Genomic DNA, 12840 nt, shown 5'->3' with positions numbered 1-12840 from the left:
ACTTCTCAATAGACGATGAACTAACGTCTGTTACAATCTAATCTATCACTCAGGAACCTTCTTGCACTACCATAATGTATTCTTTACCATGTATGTATCACTCAGGAATCTTCTTACACTACCACAATTTATTCTTTATCATATATGTATCATATGGTGTATGTATATATATATATAACGATTTATTCCATATACACCATGTCCCATATATATTACCATGCATGTATACACCATGAATGTTACCATGTAGTATGCACCTTAATGCAATACCAATTGCGACTCTGTTAACCGGAAATGGCAACCGCCATTACGGCAAATGTAAGCCACACTGAGCCTGCAAATAGGTGGGGAAATGTGGGATACAAATGCTACAAAATAAATAATAAATAAATATCATCATTATTATTCTTCTAAGTCCCAGCAAAGATTAGCTTAGCTGCCGCATTCTAAATATATTGTAACTTTCTGGCTTATTGTCCCAGGAGGCCAAACAAAAGCACAATACAGTAATTTAGATGGGTAATCACAAGGGTGAGATCAACCTCTTCAGGGCAGCATATTAAAAAAAAAATGGCAACTGGTGCACCATACAAAGTTTCAACATAAGTTTCTTCAAAGAATCAAACTCAAAAGCCTCCATACTAAGTGTCACTTCTAATTTTTGGCCCCAATCTCTAGCTTCCCCTACCACTCTACCCCATATCCCCAATCACTAAAGAATTCAGCAGTAATCAAGGTGACAATGGATCAATCTTTAAAGCCTCTGCCTTTTATATGTTTAACTTTAGTTTACTAGCTCCTAACCAGTGGGAGTAACCACTGGTCTCCTCTACAAACTGCCCAAATCTCTTCTCACTAGAAAATAAAATAGCTGAGTATCACAAACATTAAGCTTCTGTAGCCTATAAGCCAAGGGCACCATATATCAGAAACAGAGTGCTATCCTTGCTGCAACCCCCCCCCCCCCCCCCCCCCCCCATTTAGCATCCCTAAATTCAAAGAGCTGAGTACTCACTTGCAAAACCTCAATCTCAGGCACTCTCTAGTGGCACAGAAAGGGGAAAATTTCTTAATAAATTTGGACCATAAGATGAAAGTCAAACACAGCTGGTGGTAAAGCTATTTCCTCAATGATCCATTCCATAGTCACAGTGGTTAGAGCTGACACAATTCAGAGATAATGGCATAAGCTGGTGGGAGTAGAGAGCAACATGGACCTAATGAAGTACACAATGAACAAGACTAAGAGGGAAAGCTCTCATATTTGCAACAATACCAAAAAGAACATGGCTTTCATTTCAGAACACAACATAACATCCCTCTGCCTGTCGGCGTACTTCAGGGTTCTGTTCTTGGTCCCCTCCTCTTTTCTATCTACACTTCTTCCCTTGGTTCATTAATCTCATCCCATGGCTTTTCCTACCATCTCTATGCTGATGACTCCCAAATCTACCTTTCTACCCCTGATATCTCACCTTGCATCCAAACCAAAGTTTCAGCGTGCTTGTCTGACATTGCTGTCTGGATGTCTCAACGCCACCTGAAATTAAATATGACCAAAACCGAGCTTCTCATTTTCCCCCCCAAACCCACCTCCCCGCTCCCCCCGTTTTCTATTTCTGTTGATGGCTCTCTCATTCTCCCTGTCTCCTCAGCTCGAAACCTTGGGGTCATCTCTCTCCTTCTCTGCTCATATCCAGCAGATTGCCAAGACTTGTCGTTTCTTTCTTTACAACATCCGTAAAATCTGCCCCTTTCTTTCTGAGCACTCTACCAAAACCCTCATTCACACCCTTGTCACCTCTCGTTTAGACTACTGCAATCTGCTTCTTGCTGGCCTCCCACTTAGTCACCTCTCCCCTCTCCAGTCGGTTCAAACCTCTGCTGCCCGTCTCGTCTTCCACCAGGGTCGCTTTACTCATACTACCCCCCTCTCCTCAAGACCCTTCACTGGCTCCCTATCCGTTTTCGCATCCTGTTCAAACTTCTTCTACTAACCTATAAATGTACTCACTCTGCTGCTCCCCAGTATCTCTCCACACTCATCCTTCCCTACACCCCTTCCCGTGCACGCCGCTCCATGGATAAATCCTTCTTATCTGTTCCCTTCTCCACTACTGCCAACTCCAGACTTCGCGCCTTCTGTCTCGCTGCACCCTACGCCTGGAATAAACTTCCTGAGCCCCTACGTCTTGCCCCATCCTTGGCCACCTTTAAATCTAGACTGAAAGCCCACCTCTTTAACATTGCTTTTGACTCGTAACCACTTGTAACCACTCGCCTCCACCTACCCTCCTCTCTTCCTTCCCGTTCACATTAATTGATTTGATTTGCTTACTTTATTTATTTTTTTGTCTATTAGATTGTAAGCTCTTTGAGCAGGGACTGTCTTTCTTCTATGTTTGTGCAGCGCTGCGTACGCCTTGTAGCGCTATAAAAATGCTAAATAGTAGTAGTAGTAAACAGATGAGAACTCTACATTGCATCTATCCCAAGCATGCTCATTTCTCACAGCTTTGGTTACTAGTATTTGAGTTATTCTCCCTCCAAATTTAACATGATTCCTTGTCCGTGAACATATTTTTCCATGGAGCACACCAACCTGTACGTTACTGAAGCCTACCAAATATTAGAAAGCAACATTTCTTTACTACCAGAGGTGTGCTCTGCCACCAGTTCTCAAGTCAATACAAGTGGGTTGTGTGACTACTGTATTGGAAATATTCTTAGAGAGCTTTACAGAACAGGCAAATGCCTTCCACTGCAGTTTTGCAGCAGTTGCCTTGCAGATCTCAGCAAAGTTGTTTATCTATAATGGATGTTCTCCATAGATAGCAGGATTAATCAGGCACAGAAGCAGCTGGAATTGCACTGTGCTGGAACAGCTCTGCCATAGCTCAGAACTAGCAAAATGATCTGCACAGCGTTTCTTAAGACCCTTCAGTTCTATAGCTTGAGTAATAAAATAAATATATAGCTGGAAGGCAATGAGCACAACCGCTCACAGTCTAAGCAACAAAGTTCTGCAAGCCCTAATGTTAGACACAGATTTAGATATTGTTGCTATTAAAGGGACACGGTTCAACAAATCTCATGAATGGGACCCAGCCATACTAGGTTACAATCTCTCTGGGAGGGATAGAAAGATGGCCGAAAAAGTGGCACGATAAAACTATGTGAAGAACAATATTACAGTGGCTGTAATGCTAGAGGCCTGAGGAAAAAGGAGGAAACTAAGTTGTGTGCATATATATTAAAAAGGAGGGGTTTTTTGAGCCGATGATGATCTCACCCCACACAAGCAAAATATTAGTTTTTTTGCATTGGGGATACAGAGGCTTTTTCCTCCATTAGAGCGAGAGAATTATTGCCACGTTATTCACAACCACTCTTTGGAGACATCTCTTGAAGTAACCAGGACCAGAGGCAATTTCTTCACTCCCCTCCACCATACCTTTCTCTTTCACTTCAGCTTTCTGACACTGACAGCATATCCTCTGGACCAAAGCATAGTATCAGGGTCTTTGCCAAGGCTCACGTCAGTGCCAACTTCTTCCAGACCCAATGTTTCCCCTGTCACTGCAATGCAATTTCCCCTCATACCTCAATGGTGATACACTGAACCCATCTTGCCAACGGAACAAAATGAATTGAAGCTGCTGGATATCATCCTAAGTATTTTAAAAACTCAAGGGCTGACTGCTTACAAATATTAAAAAAAAGCTTGCAGTGACAGTTGGCAGAAATGCTTTGTGTGTGTTTACTTTATAGAGCATTAAGCTAGTGCAGCAACAGCATTTTAGAAACACACACTCAACTAATTTTAATATAGGTGATGAGGCATAATGAGACAGGAAATTAGTAACCATAACAGTGAAAAACTGAAGCAACATCATCACCCTTCCTTAATAGCAGGATGCATTAAGGTAGCAGGGAGGAAAGGAACCTTGTTTCATGCCATCCAAAATTCACTAATGAAAACGTCAAAACCTACTTACATTGACTTCACAATTGAAGGTTTCCTCTTTAAAAAATATACATGAGTCAAAGCAATAGTCTGCTCTTAGTTTGATAAACTTGAGAATTCTTCCCAAACTTGGAAATATTTTGATTTAGAAATCTAAACTGTAATTGAATCCCTGATTAACTGCTACCAATTTCTCTAGGCACTTTTCTCTTAATGGTCTTTCAGCTACTATAATAGCAGTACTTATACTTCCATACACGCTTGTGCTGCTTCTCCAATTTTCCTTTAGTTTCCTCCAGCTCCCTCTGGATCTTCTGTACATGCTTGTTCATCTTACGTATTGTGGAATGTAAGATTTCCCAAATGTACAACCTAGGAAAAAATGTTTAACAGAATGAATTTATCCACTTGCAGATCAAATCAGAATAGTAAAGATACAGATTTGAATATTTAAAATCTGTGACAGAAAATTAGTGAAAAATATTTTTTATGTTTCAACATTTTTATTTATGATGATGATACAGAGGAAACACTTGCAACAATATAAGTGTCCAGAAATGCAAATGTGAACAATGTAAAGACAGCATGATATGGTCTGTCCTCTAGTATTTAATAGTTTCTTGCCCCCTCCCACCTATCCTCTTGTCTTGGTTTCAACGATGGTTGATAACATATTCCAAAAACAATAGTGAAACAGAATAATATAAACAGAACCATGTCTTGGTCACCAAACTGTAAACAGTAAACTCCCTCACCCCCTCCCAACCGAAACTCAGTATTCCAATATGGGAAATAACATATTAGTACTCTTCACATCACATTGAGGATCAAACTACGACCTCGAGGGTGCAGAATCTGGAGATATAACCCCTAAGTGACCAAAAACCTTTTCTGTGTCTTTGGAGAGTACCAAGATTCTCGGACTTCCCAGGACACCAGGAGATGTACTCGGCTTCTCCAGTGCCAATATGCTGGAGGGTCTTGTACCATCCAATATTGCAGGATGCATTTCCGGGCAAGCAAACACAACTTACGTTGGAGAATCACATCATACTTATTTCGACTCCCAAAAGCTCCCAGCACATCCTAGAGCAGCTGTTATAAAGTTCCCATAACCTTGATTCCCAACTCCTGTTCCATGAAACATGCTACCCGACGCCAGAATGCCTGCACTGCGAAGCAACTCCACAAAGCATGGTAAAGTGTCCCCGGGGCTCTCCTACACTTCAGAGAGGTAGGTTCCATCAACCATCCCATATGAAATAGCTGGGAAGAAGAAATGTATGCTCTATGAATAATGCGTAAGCACATTCCCGTAGTCGCGCGTTAACGTGTCAGTAGTGAGGGCTGGTATGCGTGCAACGGAAATGGATATATCCCATTGTGTCAAAGGGGCCCCCATCTCCCGCTCCCATTTAAGTTTCAACCCAATGTGATCTTTAGGTGGTTTACATTTAGTGAGAGCTTTATATAAAAATGAAACCGATACCTCTCCCTCCCTCAAGGATTGAAAGAACTCTCTAGCTTGAACCCCATACGACCGCCGAGTGAAGATTGGGACAACATTGCCATATAATGGGTGACCTGCCAGAACGTGAACCTATATTTCCCCAGGAAACTCCCACCCTGTTTAATAAATCCTTGGAAGAGACTAATACCCCCTCAGCAGTTAGCAAGTGCTCCAATCTAGTTATATCTTGGTCTGCCCAATGAATAAATACTCTCTTGGTAAAGCCTGGGTGAAAGGATGGATTGCCCCCCCCCCCCCCCCCAAGGTAATCTGAACAGTAATATATGGGTCTCCCCCTAGGGTTTGCACAATCAACCTCCACATCGCCCTTAAAGGGTTGAGTAACACACTCCCTCGGAACTCCAGAGGGGTTTGCGTCCACTTATGATGTAATAATGAAAACAACTGGTAGGGAGCATAGAATGCTTTTTCAAGCTCTATTGGGGTATAAGTCTGTGTTTGGAAGCACCAGTCCCCTAAATGCCATAGTTAACAGGCCTGGTTGTAAAGTTTCATATCAGGTAAGCCTACTCCTCCCTGCCCCCAACCCCCTATCAAGTATAAAAGTGGGACTCTAGATTTCTTATAAGCCCAACAAAACCGGGCAATCAATCTGTATAAGGCCTTAATATCTCTCTGAGATAGCCAGAGGCAATGTTTGTAGGGAGCAAAGCCACTTTGGGAACACCACCATCTTGACCAAGCTCACTCTACCTATCAAAGATAAGGGAAGTTCCGCCAACCCTCAAAGATTCTGCCAGTGTCCTCCAGCAATGCAGAGACATTTAACTGATATAGCTGTGTCACATCCACAGGTAAGAGGATACCCAGTTACCGGAAGGACTTCGCCGGCCAGCGCATGGGAAAGTCCGCTCCCCATTCTGTCACTAGCCGAGCCAATGAGGCCAGAGCCTCCGATTGCCCAAATTTAAACGCAGGCTGGCGTAGTCCCCATACTCTTTAAAGATTTCCAGTACGGCGAGCAGCAAGTCTCGCGGCTCAGTCAAATGCACCAAAATATCATCTGCGAATGCTGCAACTTTAAAGGTCTGAGTGCCCATCGAGACCCCTTGCACCGCTGAGTTATCCACTATGTCTCTCAGCAACGGGTCTAGTGTCAAGACAAATAGAAGAGGGGAAAGAGGGCATCCCTGCCTGGTACCTCTGAGAATCTGAAAGTCGCGGGACTCCACCCCATTAACAGAGACACTCTCACCCTAGGAGTAGAATATAGGGTTTTCACCGTCAACAGAAATCTCCCTGTAAATCTGTACTTGACCAAAGCGGCGAATAGAAAGTCCCAATGAACCTGGTCAAAGGCTTTCTCCACGTCAAAACTGACGAGGAGCAATTGCAGTTTCTTCCTATGTCCATGCTCCAAAGAGGCCAAAATCTTACGAAGATTAGTGAAAAATATTTTTTAGACAGCCTAAGATGACAGGTTGGTTGCTCAAACAATCCTTTTAAACACAGTACCTTGTGAAATCATGAGAGAGCTCTGGAGAGAAGATCCAGTTTGCTACAGCAGCACAATCAACAATCTGTGTTCGAATCATCTTGTCGATCAGTACAGAAATCATCTGTAAACACAGAAAGCAAATTAGGCACGCCAAAGCCTCCTGTTTCTACCAACTTAAAGTAGGATCTACAGGATGCAGGAACCAGGACCTCCAACCTGTTCTGCAGCATAGTCAGCAAGTGAACGTCCATTTTATGAGCAGTGCTCACTTTTCTCAATTGCTGCTAAACCTTATATCTCTCATTACAAAAGAAATATTTAATGAAAATGTGATTTAAAATGCAAAGCGTAAAGGAATTCACAGCATCAAGCCTTGGCAACTATATATGATCTCAACATAGCAGTATTACAGTCCATTCCATTTAAGCACATGGGGCTAGATTCTATATATGGCACTAAGAAAAAAAAAGTTGCTATTCTATAAGCCACACTTAATGTTAGACACGGTTTACAGAATACAGCTTATGCCCGGGAATAACGCCTAACTTTAGGTGTGGCTATTTGCACCAACTGAAACGTGGTGCACATGTACACACCTATATTAGGTGCATATCTCCGTTATTCTATAACAATGTATGTTATGCCCATGACCATTTCCGAGTCCCTTTTTTCAGATCACACAAAAATTTTAGGAGTGGATCCCATGCCTAAATGCCAAATCTAATTAGTGCCAATAATTACTTGTTAAAAGCCAATTAGCATTGAACTTGTCATTCAACTAAATTGCACACACAATTTTTGGCAACTTTTATAGAATTAGGGGAATACTGTATAAGCACATACTCCATCTACCTGTATGGTTAAGCTCCAGTCATAATTACATAAGAATATACATAATGGGTCAGACCAGTGGTCCATCTAGTCCAGTATCCTGTTTCTAACAGTGGCCAAGTCAGGTCATAAGTACCTGGCAGAAACCCAAATATTAGCAACATTCCAAGCTATCAATCCCAGAGCAAACAATGGCTTCCCCATGTCTGTCTCAATAGCAGATTTTGGACTTTTCCTCCAAGAGCTTGTCCAAACCTTTTTTTAAACCTATATACGCTAACTGCTGTTACTAGTTCCAGAGCTTAACTATATTCACTGAGTGAAAAAAAATTTCCTATTTGTTTTAAAAGTATTTCGATGTAACTTCCTCGAGTGTCTCCCAGACTTTGTACTTTTGGAACGAGTAAAATAAATAAAAATAAAATATCAATTCACTTCTACTTGTGCTACAGCACTCAGGATTTTGTATACCTCAATCATATCTCCCCTCATCCGTCTCTTTTCCAAGATAAAGAGCCTTAACCTCTTTAGCCAAAGAGTTCCATTCCCTTTATCATTTTTGTCGCTCTTCTTTTTCCCTTTTTAACCCCCATTGATTTGGCACACTAGCTATAAACACATACTCCACTTAAATGCAAGCATTTGATTGGTCCCATTGGCAATATCACTCTGTTTAGGTGGACAGTAGTTCAACTATCCAGCCCACCTTCTGTCTTTTCCCCTTGTGTGCCACTGCAGCCATTCAATCCCTTTAGCATACAAAGACATCTCTCCCTCACTGGCTCCCAGTCTTGTAATATACAGCTGCCTGCACCATGCAGCAGTTATATAATCATGAAGTCGAGAGCCAATGAGGGAGTATGAGGAATGAGCCAGCACTGCGCCACCCTCCCTCATTGGCTCCTTGTTTATGAATGGCTACCATGCAGCGCAGGCAGTTGTACATCACAAGGTTTGGAGCCAATAATGGAGACTGCTTGCTCCCCATCTTTCCTTTGAGTGCCAGAGGGATTGAGCGCCTGCAGTGGCGGCACACACAGTGAAAGGATACCGGGTGGGCCGGCCACTTCAAAGATCGACAGTGCACATATAAGGCAGAGCACCAGAAGGATCAAGTGGAAATACCTTTTAACAGATTATTAGTGGCTTGACTATAGTTATACGTGATAAGTCCTATTAACATGTTTACAAAGTTGGCTATGCCTTAAAACTGTAAATTTAGGCATTGTAAGGAAATTGTTAACTATCCTATTACAGTATTAAGTGGTGCTACACTGACTTTGCATAGTAACTGAAATAATGGTAACAAAGAGTGACTCCGGTTACAGTGTGCATAACTTCAATGTTATACAAGTCTGTCTCTAAAGCCAGACCTCAAGAACAAGATTCTCATAGTATTCCAAGATAGTGTGTCTACCTTAGCCAGGTTTCTGATAGCTTACACATATGTAATGAAGACATATAATGTAGGGCTACTTTCCCCCTTCCTTGGGCCCCTCTGGCTGCCTGAACTGTGCCTTCCCTGATATACCCAACTGAGCCACGCCCTCCCTGCTCTGTACTGCAGGATCTGGCTTCTTAATGTGGCTCTGTGAGGGAGTGTTGTTAAAGGGGGCTGGTAATGTCCTATAAGTCCACAGTCCCCCATCCAGCATCTTTCTGTTGACCATGTGAACAATGATGTTCAGCACCACTAACAAAAATCTTGTGGTTACTAGCAACCATAAAGTGATTTGCATACCAGTTTTTTGGCTGGTTACCAAATGGCCACCAGGCTTCAGATCTGCTGGCCAATAGTAGAGAATGATATGGAGATGGGGACAAGCTTCGTCTCCGTGTCATTCTTGAAAAGCTTGAGACTAGACATAAACAGGCTGTTCCAACTATAAAATGCTAGCATCAACATATCTTAGACAACTGGCAACTGAATTCAATGATAAAACTACAGAAACTGCTTTTGGATTTAAATGAAGCACTGTTAAATGACATTATTTCTGTATACAATAGTTTTGTCTGCTGATCAGACTTCTACCTTCTAAAACATCCTTCTGTCACGTGCCCAGTTGCTCAAGCATCTTATTACTGCAACAGATTCATCCAGAAGCATTTCCAACTAATTGACATTTCCTGTTCATCCACTATACAGTGTTGGTTCTCTTCTACATCCACGTCCAATTATCTTCTCAGATGATGTAAAAACACAGGCAACCAAATTGAGATGGTTGTACCAAAACCAGATCGCAATGGAAGGCTCCAGTACATCAACAGCTCAGGATCCTCTACAATTCACATACCCAGAAAGAGTCACAAATGCGAAACAGCCCCCTCCCCCTCCCAAAAGAATGAGAATGGATGTTAGCAGTCTTATGAGCGATTTTTATGGAACAAATGCCTCCTTTGAAGGCTAGTATTAATGAATTGGACATTTATGTTCGAGTGATGCAGACAACAATGTTTTGATTTTTTGGATAAACAAGCAAAAGTGCTAGCCAAAACTGGCAAAACTTGCATGGGGAATCCTGTGCATTTCTGCTATCAGCACGTCTTCTGAGAGGACATTTGAGCTAGACTGAATCCCGAGATTGTTGATGACTTATTTATCCACAGATTAAAAAATTGTAACAGTGCTTCAAAGGGTATATTTCTCCCCTGCTAAGGCATACAGAGCGGGTTGTATTTTGTCCCCTTGGTAATTTTAACAGGATGAATTAGGGTTCCTTGGGGTAGAAGAAGTAAGATATTGTTGGGAATTGAAGGATAGAGGGTGGCTGGGGGGAGGAGTAGGGGTTATTTCAGTTGCTCATTATTGTTTTCTATTTGTGATTTATAAACAGTTGTACAGAATATTGTTCCTTTTATACTTTAATTTAAAAAAGGATGTAAATATAAGATCATAAGTGTTTTAGGCTTATGCAGATGGGATAGGGACCATGGGGAGGGGACACAGCCTGAAGGGATGGGGACAAACTTTGTTCCTGTCTCATTCTCTAGCCAATAGTTCATGGTTGAATTAACACATATTCTAAACAAATTTGGTATCTCTACTAGCTGTATTTATGGATACAGTAGCAGGCTGAGAACCAGAGTATCCCGGGTTCAAAAATCCCACTGCCACTCCTTGAGATCTTGGATGAGTCATTTAAATCTCTACTGCCTCAATATACAAATTTACGATTGTCATCCCTCCAGGGAAAGGAAAATATGTATTGCACCTGAGTGTAACTTGCACTGAGCTAGAATTGAAGAAAAAGACAGGAGCTAAATCCAAATCCAAAATCCAGTGCAAAGCATATCGTGAAGTAATACAAAACTTTACAAAAGTCTCTCAGGACCTATAAAGCAATTCTACCATACTAACAGCACTAATCTCCAGGAGTCTCACAAGAACCTATCTAGGAAAGGGCAGCAATGTAAACATTTCAGTGGGCACACCACCACCATATACCTATTGGAAAATTAATCAAGCTGTTAGTACAGATCAATCCTATACAGACATTTGATGCTAACAGAATACTTGGTCTCTTTCACACATGCAGTTAGACCCTCACCAAGTATAGAATAGGTAACCACAAATGAAAAACAAACATGTATGTAAAAATTAACCACAAGTGAAAAACAGAAATATGTAGGTAAAAATTAAATTAACCCCCCCATGCCAGACTCTCTACGTAGTGCAATACCAGAGAAACAGAAACACTGATGCATGTTCCCCCCCCCATACTGTACAAAGATAGTAGATGTAAATTTAAAAAACTAACATTCCAATCACTACATTAAAAACAAATTTAAAAAAATAAAGGAAAATAAGGAGATACCTTTTTATTGAACTGACAATACATTTTTTGACTAGTAATGGGACAGAGTCAGCATGGGTTCAGCCAAGGAAAGTCTTGCCTCATCAATTTGTTTAATTTCTTTGAAGGCGTAAATAAACATGTGGATAAAGGTGAGCCAGTTGATGTAGTGTATCTGGATTTTCAGAAAGCTTTTGACAAAGTTCCTCATGAAAGACTCCTGAGAAAAATTTAAAAACATGAAAAAGGAGGCAATGGGGTTCATTTTCAAAGCACTTAGATTTACAAAGTTCCATAGGTTACAATGAAACTTTGTAAGTCTAAGTGCTTTGAAAATACACCTCTATCTCCTTCTGTGGAACAGGAATTGGTTATTGAACAGAAAACAGAGGTAGGGTTAAATGGCCATTTTTCTCAATGGAGGAGGGTGAAAAGTGGAGTGCTGCAGGGATCTGTACTGGGACTGGTGCTATTTTACATATTTATAAATGATCTGGAAAACAGAATGAGTAAGGTGATTAAATCTGCAGATGACACAAAACTATTCAAAGTTGTCAAAACGAATGTGGATTGTGAAAAATATCAGTAAGATCTTAGGAAACTGGAAGACTGGGCATCCAAATAGCAGATGAAATTTAATGTGTATAAATTGCAAAGTGATGCACATTGGGAAGAATAATTCGAACCATAGTTATCTGATGCTAGGGTCCAGCTTAGGAGTCAGCACCCAAGAAAAAGATCTACATGTCATTGTAGACAATACGCTGAAAACGTCTGCCCAGTATGCAGTGGCTGCGGCCAAAAAAAAGCAAACAGGACGCTAGGCATTATTAGGAAAGGGATGCAAAATAAGACCAAGATTATAATAATGCCTCTGTATCGCTCCATGGTGCAACCTCACCTTGAGCATTTCGTTCAATTCTGGTTGCCATATCTCAAGAAAGATATAGCGGAATTAGAAAAGGTTCAAAGAAGAATGACCAAAATGATAAAAGGGATAAAAGGCTAAAGAGGTTAGGGCTCTTCAGCTTGGAAAAGAGATGTCCGAGGTGGGATATGATTGGGGTCTATAAAATCCTGAGTGTTGTTGAATGGATATAAGTGAATTGATTCGTCACTCTTTCAAAAAGTACAAAGACCAGAGGACACTGTGTCTGATGACCTTAAAGTGGCCAAACAGGTAGAAAAAGCGATGGGCAAAGCCAGAAGGATGCTTGGGTGCTTAAGGAAAGGGATGCCCAGCAGGAAGAAAGGTGATGGTGCCCTTGTATAAATCTCT

At 41.3% G+C, this 12840-nt stretch overlaps 1 protein-coding gene across 2 annotated transcripts in view; it reads right to left on the bottom strand.

The window, feature by feature from the left end:
• NCBP1 (nuclear cap binding protein subunit 1) overlaps nucleotides 1-12840 on the bottom strand; it is a 293702-nt gene that overhangs the window by 25667 nt on the left and 255195 nt on the right. For both annotated transcript variants that reach the window (XM_030194457.1, XM_030194458.1), the window contains 2 exons: nucleotides 6954-7057; nucleotides 4225-4339 (listed from right to left, as the gene is read on the bottom strand). In XM_030194457.1, the coding sequence (XP_030050317.1) occupies nucleotides 4225-4339; nucleotides 6954-7057 (219 nt within the window). The remainder of the gene's footprint in view (nucleotides 1-4224; nucleotides 4340-6953; nucleotides 7058-12840) is intronic.

The sequence above is a fragment of the Microcaecilia unicolor genome, chromosome 2 (genome assembly GCF_901765095.1).
Source record: "Microcaecilia unicolor chromosome 2, aMicUni1.1, whole genome shotgun sequence".
NCBI classification, from domain to species: Eukaryota; Metazoa; Chordata; class Amphibia; order Gymnophiona; family Siphonopidae; genus Microcaecilia; species Microcaecilia unicolor.
The sequence above is the reverse complement of the archived record's forward strand: the minus strand, read 5'-3'. Positions and strand labels throughout refer to the sequence as shown.